The sequence below is a fragment of the Talaromyces atroroseus genome, assembly GCF_001907595.1.
Source record: "Talaromyces atroroseus strain IBT 11181 chromosome Unknown scaffold_3, whole genome shotgun sequence".
In the NCBI taxonomy this organism is placed as follows: domain Eukaryota; kingdom Fungi; phylum Ascomycota; class Eurotiomycetes; order Eurotiales; family Trichocomaceae; genus Talaromyces; species Talaromyces atroroseus.
Genome location: NW_017971435.1, coordinates 1,672,340 through 1,688,728, shown reverse-complemented (window position 1 = coordinate 1,688,728; position 16,389 = coordinate 1,672,340). Strand labels below are relative to the sequence as shown.

The 16,389-nt window shown below is 51.3% G+C and overlaps 8 protein-coding genes across 8 annotated transcripts; 5 read left to right on the top strand and 3 right to left on the bottom strand.

The window, feature by feature from the left end:
• Window positions 1-82: 82 nt before the first annotated feature.
• Window positions 83-1,207, bottom strand: UA08_03610 (hypothetical protein; the record flags this gene model as incomplete). Its single annotated transcript, XM_020265929.1, has 1 exon — window positions 83-1,207. The coding sequence occupies one exon, from the start codon at window positions 1,205-1,207 to the stop codon at window positions 83-85; it is 1,125 nt and encodes a 374-aa protein (XP_020121736.1).
• A 505-nt stretch (window positions 1,208-1,712) lies between these two features.
• Window positions 1,713-3,374, top strand: UA08_03609 (hypothetical protein; the record flags this gene model as incomplete). The annotated part of the gene is made up of 1 exon (XM_020265928.1): window positions 1,713-3,374. The coding sequence occupies one exon, from the start codon at window positions 1,713-1,715 to the stop codon at window positions 3,372-3,374; it is 1,662 nt and encodes a 553-aa protein (XP_020121737.1).
• Window positions 3,375-3,986: 612 nt separating this feature from the next.
• On the top strand, window positions 3,987-4,787 carry UA08_03608 (hypothetical protein; the record flags this gene model as incomplete). Its single annotated transcript, XM_020265927.1, has 1 exon — window positions 3,987-4,787. The coding sequence occupies one exon, from the start codon at window positions 3,987-3,989 to the stop codon at window positions 4,785-4,787; it is 801 nt and encodes a 266-aa protein (XP_020121165.1).
• A 216-nt stretch (window positions 4,788-5,003) lies between these two features.
• On the bottom strand, window positions 5,004-7,876 carry UA08_03607 (hypothetical protein; the record flags this gene model as incomplete). The annotated part of the gene is made up of 5 exons (XM_020265926.1): window positions 5,004-5,165; window positions 5,215-5,625; window positions 5,697-6,479; window positions 6,536-6,584; window positions 6,639-7,876. 5 exons carry the CDS (start codon window positions 7,874-7,876, stop codon window positions 5,004-5,006), a joined length of 2,643 nt encoding a protein of 880 aa, XP_020121164.1.
• Window positions 7,877-8,740: 864 nt separating this feature from the next.
• Window positions 8,741-9,822, top strand: UA08_03606 (hypothetical protein; the record flags this gene model as incomplete). The annotated part of the gene is made up of 5 exons (XM_020265925.1): window positions 8,741-8,775; window positions 8,946-8,975; window positions 9,063-9,141; window positions 9,217-9,607; window positions 9,689-9,822. The coding sequence occupies 5 exons, from the start codon at window positions 8,741-8,743 to the stop codon at window positions 9,820-9,822; spliced, it is 669 nt and encodes a 222-aa protein (XP_020121167.1).
• A 991-nt stretch (window positions 9,823-10,813) lies between these two features.
• UA08_03605 (hypothetical protein) lies at window positions 10,814-12,585 on the top strand (the record flags this gene model as incomplete). The annotated part of the gene is made up of 2 exons (XM_020265924.1): window positions 10,814-11,012; window positions 11,099-12,585. The coding sequence occupies 2 exons, from the start codon at window positions 10,814-10,816 to the stop codon at window positions 12,583-12,585; spliced, it is 1,686 nt and encodes a 561-aa protein (XP_020121166.1).
• A 296-nt stretch (window positions 12,586-12,881) lies between these two features.
• On the top strand, window positions 12,882-13,696 carry UA08_03604 (hypothetical protein; the record flags this gene model as incomplete). Its single annotated transcript, XM_020265923.1, has 4 exons — window positions 12,882-12,915; window positions 12,968-12,983; window positions 13,045-13,098; window positions 13,150-13,696. 4 exons carry the CDS (start codon window positions 12,882-12,884, stop codon window positions 13,694-13,696), a joined length of 651 nt encoding a protein of 216 aa, XP_020121302.1.
• Window positions 13,697-13,770: 74 nt separating this feature from the next.
• Window positions 13,771-15,723, bottom strand: UA08_03603 (hypothetical protein; the record flags this gene model as incomplete). The annotated part of the gene is made up of 7 exons (XM_020265922.1): window positions 13,771-14,025; window positions 14,104-14,204; window positions 14,343-14,671; window positions 14,731-15,141; window positions 15,197-15,263; window positions 15,353-15,559; window positions 15,624-15,723. 7 exons carry the CDS (start codon window positions 15,721-15,723, stop codon window positions 13,771-13,773), a joined length of 1,470 nt encoding a protein of 489 aa, XP_020121301.1.
• Window positions 15,724-16,389: the final 666 nt, after the last annotated feature.

Sequence of the window (16,389 nt, the reverse complement as noted above, 5' to 3'; positions counted from 1 at the left end):
GATACATGGTATGAGGCGTTCATGAACATTCTTATTGCATACGGGTTGTACATACGTACGTCATTGTTTGAATATCACAAAATCACACGCTCTCATTGAACTTTTGAACTGTTAAACTGCCCATGCAGCCTCCGGATATCCTCATGCGTAGCCTTGCAACACCCGCCGACGAGGAAGGACTGAAATGGGCCTCGTGCGTAGGCATCACGCACCACCGTAGCCAATTGGACTTCCCACGGATCCTGCCATCACCCAAAGTTAGCACACATTGTCGAGCATTTCGTGAGCACTTTCTTTCCCCTACCGCATCTGCGCCATCCCCCTGGTCCTTCTTCTTCTCCCATTGCTGCGTCGTCGTATTATAGACTTCTCCGTTGGTGCCGTCCGGGTACAACACCAGGGTCGTCGGAAGTTGGCCGGACGTAGTGGTGACGGTTTTCCGCATACAGCAACCCAGTCGCTCGACGAGTCCCGGCAGTTTTACTATTTTAGTGCAATTAATCCCTATCCCCCAAGGATTCGCGCCGTCCTGCATGGGCGCCATGGCGGCCGTGACGACCTGCTCGACCGAGCTCCCGTCCGGCAGAGCGTCGTCGCCAGCCTCGCCGGGGAAGACACACGAGATCCAGAAGGGAGTGCTAGTCAGACGCAGCGCGTGGATGGCTCTCCGCACGGCGCGGACCTCGTCGAGCCGCGGCAGCGTCTCGAAGGCAATGTACTGCACGCGGTCCGCCAGCTGGTCGTCGGCGTCGACGAAGAGCTGCAGCCGGTCCCGATGCCAGTGATACAGAGCCTCCTCGCTGTCATGTGCCGCGTCGTACTTGCCACTGTACTCCTGGCTGGGGATCATGCAGGCGCCGTAGGGGCCCAGGCTGAGGGCGATTTCGGTACGGCGAGTGCTTCCAGCAGCACTGGCCACGTCCAACGCAGTGCGCAGAAAGGGCGCAATGGCAGCGCGCGGAATGCCATGGGGGAAGTCGGGCGTCTTTGTGCGCGCAAAGCCCTCGACAGACACTTGGTATGTGGCCGTGAGCAGCACGGCGATGCCGGCCGAGGCGAAATCGCGCTGGCACGCGAGCAGGGTTGCGCGGTCGCTCACCAGCAGATGCGACGCCCACAGCGGGGTGGAGGCGTCAAAGACTACGCCGTATTTATCCTGCAGCGAGGTGCCCAGGCCGCCGTCGAGCACAGCGACCGCAGCAGGCATCGCGTGGGTTGTGGTTCAGCTGGCGTTGCCGCTTCAGAGATAGCGTTGGAGGTTGGTGCCGTTCGGTCGTCGTCAGTGCGGCTGCCTTCATCCTTTCGTCGCTCCTCCCACCACTCTTCTCTCAGCCGGGCGCAACGCCTAAACGAACTACAACGCCACGAGATGGATTTTTTCTCTATGCATTACCCCATTGCATTGTCTGATGCTATCTCGATTAATCTCTCGCAGGATTTTCGTGCAATTGCTAGCACGTTGTCGCCACGCGCCAGAAGGATTCTCTTATCTCGGAACGTTCCATCGGCTGCGCATTGGCGCAGACAAGACCAGGGTTATCAGCCTAGCCTGATGGCGAGCTCGCTGCTAGTGTAACGCTGCTGGCGCTGGCATGATAAGGGAACTGCTATAAATGCTAGCCTGGTGCCTGCATGCAAGGGTGGATGAAAAACCACAGCCTCAGCTGCACATCCTGTCTGTCTGTCTGTCTGTCTGTTGTCTGCTAGCAACCATGGCCACTTCAGACGTCGATGTCGAGTATCTGCCTCCAGATGCCTCGTACGCGTACGAGAAGAAGCATCCGGATGCCGAGTACCAGGATGCAGACGCTCGTGATACTGCCGTCGCGCAGATGGGCGAGGTCAACGAGGTCCGCCAGGGCTTGCACCAGCGCCACATTCAGATGATCTCGCTGGCTGGCACCATCGGAACCGGTCTGTTCTTGGGCTCTGGCAGCGCCCTCACCAACGGTGGCCCTCTCGGTGTCCTGCTGGGCTACTCGTTCACCGGCTTGTTGGTGGCCAGCGTCGTCTTCGCCGTCGGTGAGATGGGCGCCTTGGTGCCGCTGAACGGCGGTGTTGTTCGCTACTCCGAGATCTTCTTTGACCCGGCCATGGCCTTTGCCAACGGCTGGAACCAGACCTACTCCATGGCCGTCTCCATCCCCGCCGAGATTGTCGCTGCCGCCGTGCTCATTGAGTTCTGGGCCACGTACAACAATGCCATTTGGATTAGTGTGTTTGGCGTGCTCATCGTCATCAGCGCTTGCTCCTTTATCCGCGTCTACGGCGAAATGGAGTTCTTCTTCTCCATCTTGAAGATCATGCTCATCATCGGCATCAACATCATGGCCCTGGTGATCACCTGCGGCGGTGGACCCGATCATACCTCGATCGGATTCCAGTACTGGCGAAACCCAGGTCCGTTTGTGCAGTATCTAGGCATCGGCGGCTCCTTGGGCCAGTTCCTCGGTTTCTGGACCACCTTCAACAACGCTCTGTACGCATACTCCAACATCGAGAGTATCACCGTCGCCGCCGCCGAGACGAAAAACCCTCGCGTAGCCATCCCCATGGCTGCGAAGCGCATCTTCATTCGTATCTTGCTCTTCTACGTCTTGACCATCTTCATGATCGGCCTCGTCGTCCCATCCAATGACCCGCAGCTGCTCAGTGGCAGCGGCACCGCCTCGGAATCGCCCTTTGTCATCGCCGCCCGCCGCGCCGGCATCAAGGTTGTGCCCTCCATCATCAACGCCGTCGTCCTGACCTCTGCCTGGTCAGCCGGTAACTCCTTCATGCTCACTGGCTCGCGTATGATCTATGGTATGGCTGTCTTTGGACACGCCCCCGCTGCCTTCAAGCGAATCAACCGCTTCGGTGTCCCCTACGTTGGTGTCTGCTTCCTCGGCGTCTTTATCTGCCTCGGCTACATGACCCTGTCCAGCTCCGCCTCCACCGTCTTCACCTGGCTGCAGAACATCGTCTCCGTCGCCACCCTCGTCAACTGGATGACCATCCTCACCGTCTACCTCCGCTTCTTCTACGGCTGCCGCAAGCAAGGCATCGACCGACACGCCGAGCTCCCCTGGGCTGCCCCCTTTCAGCCCTACGCTGCATGGATCTCCATGTTCATCTTTGGCCTGCTCTTCTTGACCGGTGGTTACAGCACTTTTATCCATGGTGACTGGAGCACATCCGTCTTCGTCTCCTCTTATCTTAACCTGCCGCTTATCTTCATATTGTACTTTGGCTACAAGTTTATCAAGAAGACCAAGATCATCCCCTTGGATGAAATTCCTATTCGTCCGTTTATTGAGGAGATGAACCGGAATCCTCCGCCCATCACACCGCCGAAGACGGGATGGCGCAGATTTAATATTTTGTGGTCTTAGACTATTTAGTATCATTCTACGTGTCCTTTATAAGATTATTTTATGGTCCATACAGTCTATCTATATATATTTGAATGAGAAAGTGCATCTTGGTGAACGGTCTTTTTTTTTTTTCGCAACTTGTGTTCTATATGGTATTTGATTATATATAAATAACACTACTACCTTTCCTCGGGGTCCTACTGTTCATTGATATTCTTGTTCTATTCTAAAATAAAGAATCTCCAGTTTAAATAAACAAACCCAAATGGTTAACCACTGCTTATACTGCTAGTGAAGTTGGAATTTTTGTACGGTATTTCCATGAATTACATAATCAAGATAATTCGGTCTGATTCCTCAGAAGTTCGTTGTAAACATACCAATCAGAGCTTCATTAATTCCTTTGATGTAGAAATTGTATATCAAAACATGGGGAGAAAAAAAAAGAAAAGAAAAAAAGAAACAAGTGTATATACTATACAGTTCCGCGGTTCATGGGCGGTTCGCGTTTTCACGCCGAACCTGACCGCGTTTCCACAATCTTATCTTCACCAACCTCTCCATCAACAACAACAACATAACAAAGAAAAGAAAAGAGAAACAAAAAAAGAGATGATCTCCGACTCCGAAATGCCAGGCAAAGTCCTAACCCTCATCGTGGCAACAACGCCCGTAACCCGCGCTGGCTCCCCGTCTCCCCTCCTCGGCATCGGGCTCAATGGCACGCTTCCCTGGCCGCGCATTAAATCAGACATGGCCTTTTTCGCACGCGTTACTACGCGTCCACCCTTTTCTGGTCACTCTACTGCTGCCGCGAACGACAAAGTCAACGCCATAATAATGGGTCGCAAGACGTATTACTCGCTCCCGAAGAGTCTGCGGCCGCTCAAGGAGCGGCTGAATGTCGTGATATCGCGGGATGAGAGCGGGAGTGTGGCGGATGAGGTTGCGGGGGATCTGGCGAGGCAGAGGGAGAAACATAATAATACTAATGATAATGTTAATGTTAATAAAAGTGGTGGAAGTGATAAACGCGATGCGTTTGTGTCACACAGTCTTGGAGCCGCGCTTGAGCAGCTGCGAGAGAAAAAGGGTGATGAGTTGGGCCATGTGTTTGTTATCGGGGGAGGGGAGATATATAATTCTGCCTTGAGGTTATGGTCCTCGCCGTCACGCGAAGAGGGCAAGGAAAGGACAGTCAATTTGAGAATACTCATGACGCGAGTCAAGAAGATTAATAATAATGACGGCGAAGAATTCGAGTGTGATACCTTCTTCCCGCTTACGGATGAGGATTTGAGCTCCTCCTGGCGAGAGGCTGGGCCGGAGGAGCTGGGGAGTTGGGTTGGGGAGCGTGTGCCGGGGGATTGCGACTGGGTTGAGGAAGGAGACGTTGCGATTAAGATTGTAGGATATGAGAGGGTTGTATGAGTTTGTTCTATACACTCGTCTGAAAGAAAGAAAGAGGGAGAAAAAAAAAAAAAAAAAAGAGCAAAAAGTTGACGCAATGTACACGAATGAACTGAGATCTATATACACTCCGAAACGCTGAATGACAAAAAAAGAAAACGCCATCCGCTCAAATGCATATATGAAATGATGCAATAAAGATCAAAAATACGAGATGAGCATGAGGCGAGATAACACTCAAGACTTCTCAAGTTCTCGCATATGCCTCACAAACTGCTTCTTGTGGACAAGGCCATGGAATTTACCGCTGTGCAAAACGCATATATATCGAAGACCCAGTTTGACGAAACACTGATAAACCAAGTCTAGAGGAGAGTGGATGTCGAGGGCAACGGGGGACTGTATTGTGTTAACTTCATAAACATGATAGAAGATAGTATGAACTTACCAGGTCGACATAAATTGTAAAATCATGCACTACCCTGCTGGTGCCAACATCACTGTCATCATCGTCATCATCATAAGGCGCCGGCCAATTCTGATGGTCAGGAGACATGATGCAATACTCCGAATATTCATCATCCAGCCCGTCTAGCGCAAACTCAAGATCGGTGGCCGCAATCATGCCCACCAAAACTGTATCTCGCACAATCGGCAAGCCGCTGTCAAGCTCGCCAGCCATGAGGATGTAATCCAGTTTGCCGCGTAGATCTTTAGCCCGGACAAGTGGCGAGTTGGAGATGTCAATGGTCCGGTGTTGGCCGGCCGGTCGACTGAGATCGCCCAGCGTTTGGTCTGTGGCTGTATGACTGCCTTTGTTGTCGAGGAACGGATAGTCGTTCATGTCTGTCAGCAGATCCTGTTTTTTTTTTTTTTTTCTTTCCGTCAGTATATTTCTAGCTGCTCCTTCTTCGTCTAGGATATACTTACGTAGATACTGCGAGGCTCGAGAGCATCAGCCGTCCACTTAGCGCAGAGGATCGAAATGCAAAACGGCAACACATGGTTCAAGCTGCCAGTCAATTCAAAGCAAATGACAGCCAGTGTTACCGACAATCGAGTAACGCCACACATAGTCGCTCCTGCTGCTGCCATCGCATAGACACCCGGCGTGATACACGCTTCAACACCGGGGACAGCGGGGCAACTGGCAAACAGGAAAAAGTCGGGAAACGTAACCACGAAATACTGCGTAAGATGACCCACGATGCGTCCCATCAGGCCACCGACAACCATCGAAGGCACATATATACCGGCAGGAACCTTCACTCCAAAGGTAATGGTCGTCAAGAAGCCCTTGACTACGAATGCGACGAGCAAATACTTGACCACCTCCAAGATATCTTCCTTTTCATTTGGGCAGAGCCCAGACTTGGTGACGCCCGTAGGATCGCATGGCGCCGTGAGTTCTTCGAACAGCTCAGCCACCCCTAGTTTTGTGTAGCGGTTCCAGAAGCTTGTGACCCCAGTGATAAAAGCCACGAGGACAACTTCTAGCATAGGAGCTCGTTTGATAATCGGTATCCGCCGGAATGATCTCGCCCACATCCCGGTGGCTTTAATAAAAAGTGCGCCTGCGACACCACCGAGAACGCCTAAAAGAACGAAGAGGCCCATCTCAAAAATCTCCCAGTCGGAAACGTAGCGTACCTCAAAAGGCACAATCTTGCCTGTGCCGTAGGGATTGAGGAACTTGAGTGATAACGCAGAGGCCTAGAAGAGCTGTAAGTCCGGGATACTCATTGTCGGCTGCTGACAAGAAAACTTACAATGCAGCAAAAGAATGTACGAAAAAGTGTCTTTGGTGGGAAGTAGTAACTTGATAAGCAGTCAGTATCATTAGACAGAAGAGAGAAGAGAAAGAGAACACACCTGACTTCTTCTAATCCAAAAAGTACGCCGCCAATGGGCGCTCCAAAAGCAACTGCCACGCCGCTAGCTGCTGAAGCTCCCAGCACTTCACGGCGCTTAGCGTCGTTGGTTCGATACTTGGTAAAAATGCGGCTGCAGATGTTCCCGACGCACGTTGCGATGTGTACGTATGGGCCTTCCTTTCCCAAACTCATTCCAGATGAAATCGCCAAGACCAAACCCAGGGTTTTGAATATAAGGGTCTTCAATCCCAAATACCCATGCAAAACAAAGCCGCTCAAAATGACTTTGACTTCTGCTACCCCGCTGCCGGCAGCAGAGTAATAGACGGTAGACGGATTGCTACGCAGCTTAGCATGGTATCCGCTCGGACTCGGGGGGCCGACGCTATTCTCAGCCCCGAGGTTTTCGTCCAGCGTGGACAGGGCGATTGTTGAAGGGATGACGGTCTTGGTAACCAAAGTTAAAGCACACGCGCCCATGGCCATCAGGACGGCCCAGAGAACGTAGAAGATAAAGTCCACGGATCTATTGTCGAGATGGGACGAGTTCACAATCTGTGACCACGAACTCCACTGTTCACAGGATGCCTCGCCCAAGCAGCATGTTCTGCGGCCCGTCAGCCAGGATGTTGTGCAAATACCATCCTTCAACTCGAAGACATGACTTTCAGTGACGTCCACGAAATAAGCAATGGCGGCAGTAATGCAGCCTATAACTGCCACTAGGAACCAGCCCTGAGCACCATCTAGTAGAGCCAGCACTCGGCCCCGGAAGTCCTTGCGGCTCCTCAGCTCCCGCAAGCGAATGCCATCCTTGATGCTGTCATGCACCCAATCAATGGAAGTGAATTGGTCGTACCAGAGACGATCATCCAAAAACGATGAGCCCGGCATGGTATTCTCTTCATGCCAATGCTTGGGTGCACCGGACGACTGGCCGGCTACTGCGAAACGCGTGTTTTGCGATACCCTGCGGCTATGGTGCCGGGAACGGCGGAGTGTGCCGCCGGTGGTGTTGTACCTGAAGAAGCTGTCTGCTCTCGACGTCCCATAGCCCAGGCGGCCGGCATGGCGCGAGTCGCTTCCGAGGAGGCTATCGGTTTCACGGGCTAGCGGGCGATGTCGTCGGTAGGTGGGCGAGACCGGGGCAGTCACGGTGACTCGGGGATGCTGATAGTCGTCGTCGTCGTCGTCGTCGTGCGAAGCTGCGGAGGAAGCGTAGGCTGAGCGAGGCATCTTGCCGGTCTCGTCACCATGGAACAGATGGAATACCAGGGAGGGCAAGTGGCATGCTTCCTCTGATGCAGGCAGCAGGACAACAGAAAGTGCAATGAAAAGAAGGAAGATGATAGTATAATTAATATGCGTCGGAGGTTGAATTGAAGTCGTTGTGCCGGGTTAAACGTGCTAGTTAACTAACACTCGGTAGGTAACTGCCTAACTTAGTGATGACCCAAGGCGAGCGGCCCACATGGCGCACTTGAATCGTGAATATTAATGCTGGATGACTCGGCGCACTGACTCGTCTGTCAGTCAAATGATGGACGCTTGACAGTTAGTTGGCTGACCGGAAGAAGAGCTGGTGTTCTAAACTATCGCAGAAACGAGCGCGTGTGACCGCAGAACGCGTGGCAGCCTCAGGCAGCAAGGTATCTCCATGTTTGATGAAGCTGGATAGCAGCGACAATAGTCTAGAACAGACTGACCCGGACATATGTTATATTGGATATTTTCTACGTTCAGTGTTCTCTGTTCTTGTCTCTTGAATTTTGTGCACAGGGCTGGCTGGTGCTCCATTACCTAAGGTAACCCTGCCCCAAATCCCGGCTTCCAACATGGTTATCCGAGCGCATGCTTCTTTTCTTTTTCTCTGCGCGCCTTCAGGCATTCTGCTCAGCCAGTCCATCCTTCAATCAATAATCGCCAATAGCCGCCGGGCTCCGGTGTCTAGATTGGACATCCCTAGGCCTACGCTGTTGTCGAGTGTCACAGAACAGACAATAGACTACCCCGCGACTGCCTGTAGATATAAAAAAAAGTGACTTCCCCCCCCCATCGGCCTTCAAGGGTTTGGAAATGTCCACAGACAGCGCGGTCATCATGCATTCTGCCCTTCCACAGGATGGAGACTCAAGGTATGACCGGTTTGTAGTCTTTGGGGATTCTATCACGCAATTTTCGTATGACCAGCAGCTGGGATTTGGGTTTGGCGCCGCCCTGGAAAATGGCAAGTCTTGCTATTTCAGATATACATATATACGTCTTGAGTCCTGCTAACATCATGAATGTGTTTAGACTATGCTAGACGTCTTGACGTGATCAACCGGGGATTCAGGTGAGTGAGAATGCTCATTAAGCAGCTGTTGTCTCTAAGCCCGATGTCTCTTTCTTACTTACTTTTTCCATATCTGGATATCTCCAGCGGTTATAATACCGCCAATGCAAGACTCTTGATTCCAAGGATCTTTCCCTCGGTGCAGGATAGCCGAGTCCGATTAATGGTACGATGCCTTGATATGACATGATATGGAGATGGGCAAAGAAAGGAAGCAAAAAGACTAACAAACACCTGGCAGACCCTATTTTTTGGCGCTAACGACGCGGTCATGACCCATCATTCGCAGCATGTGCCCCTGGATCAGTACAAGGAGAATCTCAGGTTCATCCTGACGCATCCCGTCATCCGGGAACATGGCACCAAAATCATTGTTTTGACGCCTCCCCCGATCAATGAATACCAGTTGAAATATTTTGATGCAGCCAAGGGCTTTGACACGCCCAGCAGAACAGCGGCCAACACCAAGCTGTATGCCGATGCGTGCCGCGACGTTGCTCAGTCGCTTGGTTTGCCCGTCGCTGATATCTGGACGGCGATACTGAAATCGGCCGGATGGGAGGCTGGACAGCCGCTGACTGGATCGAAAGATGTCCCTCCGAATGAGGTACTGGCGAGTCTGTTGACTGATGGTGCGTCTTCCCTTTTCTTCGCTCATCTACACCCCATATAGAGAGGGAGTTCGATCTAAACAGTGCTCTTGCCAAATCTAGGTCTCCATTTCACCGGTGGGGGGTATAAGATCATGTACGACGAAGTCATGAAGACACTACGTGCTGCCTGGCCAGAGGAGGCGCCAGAGAGTCTGCCTGAGGTTTTTCCACCGTGGGAGATTGCTCCAAAGTGAGAATATTGGAGATATATAAGGAATCCTGGTTGCTAAGCATGACTTTGGATTCCAGAACGCATCTGGTGGTATACCGGCTACACCATAATGCATCAATTGACTCGTTTTTCTCTGTACTTACTTTCTTTAAGCAACAATATCTATATCTATATCTATATATATAAACTTTATACATAGCAAATAAAAGAAAACGCTGTACACATATAAAAAGATGAAAGAACGGGCGGCCGTTGGCGCTAGTTAGTCATGCAGAGAGGCTGCAGCCTCAGGCAGGGCCCTCCGCAAAATCTCCAGACCCTGACTGACCTCAACGGAACTCTGAACCGACGTCTTTCTTTTCTCTCTTCTATCCTGTCTCAAACTCCTGCACAAAGCTCGACTTCTAGCATTGCACGTGTCAGTGTCTACATCCCAACATTCCACAGCTTATCCCGAACTCCTGCGCTACCCACTTGTCTTATTCTTTGAACTTGCCAACCAGACGTGGGATCGCCACCGCCGCCGCGCCTCGCCTCAAGATCGCCCATATTCACGGCTCCCACTCTCGTTGTCTCTTCTCTTGCCTACTGTCTACACGGCGATTGGATCCCGATTATTTTGAGGATCACCAAGGCCCCTACCTTTGCAGCATCGGATTTCCTTCCACCTCTCTTTCCTACCAATCCCCTCCATACACTCTTTTGATCGGGGTACCTTGCGTCTTCCAAGAACATCGAAAATCGACTTACCCACACGGTGCTCGCTGGTGAACAGACCTCGAACAGTATATCTTTGAATGCGCACCGACAACTCAGAAAGAAGCGACTAATTAGCCCGGGAAAGACGGCCTTTCGGGCCGTCTCTGAGTCCTGGAGGGAGGAGGGCGCGAGGAGGATCCCGTGATTGTGCCAAAAGTCACGAAATATCAAGTTGGTAGTCAACAGTTGCACAACCGTTTCTTCTTCGCCCATACCACTTTTGAGTCCTACAAAGTAACCTAGTTACCGTGGGAATGGATGCACAGTACCCGTTTGCATCTCGGGAAGATATCTGGCGTGTATTCGAGGAGGTAAAGGACTTGTATTCTACACAGCTTGAACACGGGGAGCGTCTCGCGAGGCTAGAGCGTCGAAGAGAGGATGATGCGCGGTTGAAGAGTGTATGGGGCCCAATATCGCCATTTCCGAGCACCATGAGTGGTCCACTGACAGGTATATATATGCTTCCTTCCTTTTTTTTTTTTTTTTTTTTTTTTCAAAATGACAACCTTCACTTTCTAATCATGCGTGTGTTTTAGAGCCATCTTACACCCCAACTGTTGACGCTTTCAAAGGGTTTGACCAAGGACAGCACCACAGCGTGATCGGAAATATCGCCCTAGACAGCGAGGAGGAACCACGGCGGGGTGCGTCAAGGGCCAATAGTGTTCGGTTTGATGAAAGCGCAATACATGGATATTATGGCCAGGTCAATCGCTCGACAAGTGAACTTCCTATTCGCACGGGCAGCGGCATGAGTAGCCATGCTTTGACTGAGCGGTCTCTCTCCCATCGGTCTGATGGCCGGCAGAGCTCCTCCGGACACTCCCACCATTCAGCTCGGACTAGTAGCATGGGCATCGATGCTGCACGACTAGTCAGTCCAGGTGGTGGATCACCCGCAAGTGCGACAATGCCACCTCCGGGGTTGTTCCTTTTGGGGCCTGTCCCTTGCATCATACGGTGTTGGCTCACGACTACCTTCTCCAATGAGTCTTTGCTTTACGCGGCCATTTGCTCTGGCTCCTACGCATCCTCTGTTGGCTATAGCTTGATCGAGAAGCTCGGATACGAAGATCAAGTTACTGTTGAAGATGGCTCGCGCTCCATTAAACTTCCTCTATATCTACCAGAAGCCAGCATCCATCAATCTTCCTCCCGCGCTGGTAGTCCCACACCTCAGCTTCCTGCTGTGACCGTGCGCTTCGCAGTGCGCGACGTTTGCCCAAATGATAAGAGCATACAAATCCTAATTGGAAGCGACGTTCTCCGATCTCACAATGCAGATATTCTCTTCTCACAGGACAAAGTCATTATGGTTGACGATGATAGAAATAAAGTTTCCGTTCCTCTTGTGCGGCCTGAAAATGATGCAGTGTTTAAATACCTCCAGACTGCCTCGGATGCGTCGCAGAGAGGCTGTTCGAAGCCACATCACGATACCGAACTACGAAGCATCGCCAGCAACCGTGACCATAGTTTGATTGAACGACCAATCTCAAGACCGCAGGAGACCGGCTCAATTGCTTCCTCGAAGGTGGAAGAACCCGAAGACCGCGATCGTGAGGAACGCCCTACGACAAGGGATGGCGGTCAATCTGAAGCTGACACACACGCCACGAGAGAGAGCAGTGTGCCAGTTGAACAGGAGGCCTACCCCGGTCTCTCGGCGAAAACAGAGCCTGCTGGACCGTGGGGCTCATGGCGTCGTGCAGACGGCAATGCTATTGGAATGGCGAAATCGACACGCGGACGAGCGATGAAGGTGCTTCGACCGTCGAAATCATTATCCTCCCGGGTCCCCTCAGCTGCATCTACTACCAGCGAACAACATCATAATCATAGTCATACTACCCACACCCATAGCCATAGCCATACACCAGTTGCGACACCATTAAGTGACGGTCATCCGCCAGACCTGGTACATCCGACTCCGAGCCGATTCAAGTCTGGCGATGGCAGCAAGATCCGGGCCAGCAATCCGATCGGAGGCGCGTCGGCATTTGGCTGGCTCAATTCTTCGTAGTTTTAGCCTCATAAGCAAGCAGTTCATCTTCTTTCGCGATTTGAACGTAGCTGAGCGGTACCCTTGACATTGCCATGGTGTATTTTACATTTACATTCACAATGAAAAAGTACAGTCTTACAATTTGCTATCTGCCTGTCGTTCCCCGCATGGACTTACCCCAAACTCCGCCCTGCCCCGCATCTTGCCCGCATCTCCCTTGAACAACTTCAACTTCCAACTTCATTTGCACTACGTAGTCCGCTATCAACCATCCTCAAACAAAGTCTGCTATCAACAAGAGACTACTTACCAGCATGGCCGGTCTGGCTGCAAGAGCAAGCCGTATCAGTAAGTGGCAGTCATACTATTGCAACCTGTCGACACTAATGGCATAACCTAGATAGCCCAGTACTATTGTATGCTCTTCTTACTCGGGATACACACTGTGCAATGAATTGCTAATGATGTTATCGGCAGTATATGCGACATTCAAGAAAAGTTCCGCGAACACATCTATGAGTTTTCGAAAGTGTACGCCAATCTCCTAGATTTCAAGAGAAATTGACTCAATCTGTCGAACAGAGTATCCACCTCTCAAAAACTACTCCGAGCAAGCACCGCCCTGAACATCCCCGTCTATGTCACGACGCAGAACAAAGCACGACTGGGCGACACAGTGCCTGAGCTACTGAAATATCTCCCCTCCGACTCCAGCGCTGGCAACACGCTCCTAGGCAACGTCGACAAAATGGCCTTTAGCATGTACACACCGGACATACTCACTCGTCTGCAACAACAAAACACGCAAAAAGACATCAAAACGATAGACGCCATCCTCACCGGCATCGAGACGCACATCTGCGTCACCCAGACAACCCTCGACCTCCTCTCCGCCGGGCACAGAGTATACATAATCGCCGATGGCGTGAGTAGTGTCAACGCCGAAGAAAGAGGCATTGCGCTCAACCGGTTGCGCGACGCAGGCGCTATCGTGACTACGAGCGAGAGCGTCGTTTTTGAGGTTTTGAGGGATGCTGGCGCAAATCCGGCCTTTAAGGGGGTGAATGCTTTGATCAAGGAGACTAAGGAGGATACGAGGGAGGCTGTGCGGGTGCTTTGTAAATATTGATTGTTCAGCCATGCTAGCTATCTATCTAAGCGCATATATATATATATATATATCCATTTATTCGTTCTTCGTATTCATAGAGCAATATGCTCAATCTTGGCTCTGCCCTCAAACCACGTGTGCTCACCCTGCGACGCCTTTTGCACTATAGAATAAATCTCGTCGAGGAAAGCAGGCAGAAACGTGCCGGGTCCTTGCACTGTGTCCTTGGCTGCAGCATTCTCAGCTGCGATTTCGTACATCAGCAGTCCTGCGAGAACGGCAAGTAACTTGTCGTCCCGGAAAGCTGCTAGGTAGGCACCGCAGATAGTGCCGACTGCGCAGCCGGTCTATGGGTAAATGTTAGTGGCTTTGTCTGATTGTTGAGAATTGGGAATGGGATAATAAGCGAAACTGGGAAGGCTTACCCCCGTCGCTCGACTGAGAAGTTCGTGGCCATTTTTCACGGCGATGACCCGGTTGCCATCGCTCAGGTAGTCGGTGGACCCTGTAAGGAGGACGACGTTTCCTATCCATCGAGTCAATATCAGCGTCGTGTCCACTGAAGTCCCCTACTACCCCCCCCCAAAAAACAAAGAAATGAACATACGCTCTCTACGGGCCAAGTCTCGTGCCAATATAGCCTTCCCCCTATCGTCCAACGTACTCGGTCCACTATCCACGCCGCGCTGTGTGCCCTGCTCGTTGGTCGTATTTCCATAGACTTCCTTAATCTCTCGCTCGTTGCCCTTGATAAGGTCAAAATATCCACCTGCCATTAGAGTCTTGACTGCTCCGCGACGAATCGCAGTAGCACCGGCACCCACAGGATCGAGCACGACAGGGTTCCCGTTGCTGTTGTATGCTTTGATTGCTTTGAGATACTCGGTTACGCTGGCGCTTGTTAGAGTGCCCATGTTGATGACTAGACCACCGCCGTGGACCGCAAGGTCTTTAGCTTCGTCGCCGTATTGAGACATTATAGGGGATACGCCTCTGGGATTATGATGGTTAGCTAACTGTAATTAAGCACCAGAAGAGACGATAGAACATACGCTGCAATAGCCACATTGGCGACGAAATTCGCAACCACGAAATTGATCATGCTGTGCACAATTGGGTGAGCAGTCACGACCTGCTGCACGACGCCTGGCACATCGGTAGCAAGTTCGCTTTCGCGAGGAGAGGATAACTGCCTTGTAGCAAATGGCGGCGGGACAGCCATGATCTTTTTGATTTCCTCAGCTGCAGACTTCGGGTCATCGGCAGCCATGATTGCGCTGACCACAGCTACTCCATCGAGTTGCTTTCCGGATTGTCCGGCAGACTGGTACAGCACGCGCTGTACATTGGACAAGTTTATACCGCCGATTGCCACGGTGCTGACGGATCGGTCGAGGCGGCTCAGACTGTCGAGAATGATCTTTGCTCCTGCTGTGCCGATTATGGATTTGGTGTTTGTCTTGCTGTACTTCCTCAGTCTGTATTCTTTCTTCGATGAAAATAATGAGGTATACTCACGTCGGCGTGGCAAATATCGTGCCGATACCCAGGTAGTCAGCCCCCTCTTCGACAGCCTTCACAGCGTCTTCAACACAGGATGCGCTAATTCCAACAATGGCATCCTTGGGAAGTATCTTCTTCGCAGCAAGGATTTCTCGTAAAATCAGTACATACGTCTCCTAATTCGACTGGGTTTGGTCGTACTCATATCATCCTGTCCCAAATGAACACCCTCCGCCCCAGACGCTATCGCAACGTCGACGCGGTCATTGATGATAAGCGGGACATTATATCTCCTTGTGATTTCGTGAAGCTTCTTGGCTGTCTTCACAAGGTCGCCCGTGTCACTTTTCTTGTCTCTGTATTGGACAACCGTGACTCCTGTAGCAATGGTCAGCGGACTCCAACTCAGTTATTCTTTGGGGTGAGCCGGCACAGTACGTACCGCCCTTTAAAGCTTCTTCGACCACTTTGCAGATATCGTGGCCCCTGAGAATCGCAGGTGTGGAGTCTGTCACCAAATACAGACTGAGATCGAGTGCCATGCTGCCGTGCAATGATGGAGTTGGTCAGTCTGTCTATGCATGATGGATGATGTCCTTGCAGTACATGTAGCCGCAGGTGGGGAACCCACAATCTGATTATATAACGCTGTCAACCAAACATAACAAAACTGGATTTACCAACATGACTTCTTCGAGGCTTCCACTAGCGAAAACATATTCAGAATCTTCGTCATGGTAAGGTTGTTGCATAACCTCTTTACCTGTCAAGAGACGGAGAGCCATGGTTCAGAGTCACGACGCATATGTGAAGCAAGGAATTGTCCGTTAACAACGCTGGGGGAAGGCGCCAAGTCTTCCAGCAATAGTTTGTTCCTATTCATCATACTCTCTTGAAAGGAGTCCTCATCTGCTTTGTACTTTGTATCTCTCCCTGTCATGACAGGCTGGTTTGATACCTGATGGCTTGAGCAGACCATCCATTTTGAAAACCCCTCAAGTTCGTGGAAGATAATCCGGAAGCTACAGGAGCATGAATCACGCTTTTCATGGGATGTATACGTGTCGTCAGGCCTCTGCTCGGAATCATGCTGTGTCTTTGCTTATGAGGAAACCGGAAGCCTAACCCAGGCCTTCATGGAAATTCGAATGCAGTACGCCTTGTTATGAATGAATACCGTACATCGGTTTGACATACGACACAGAATA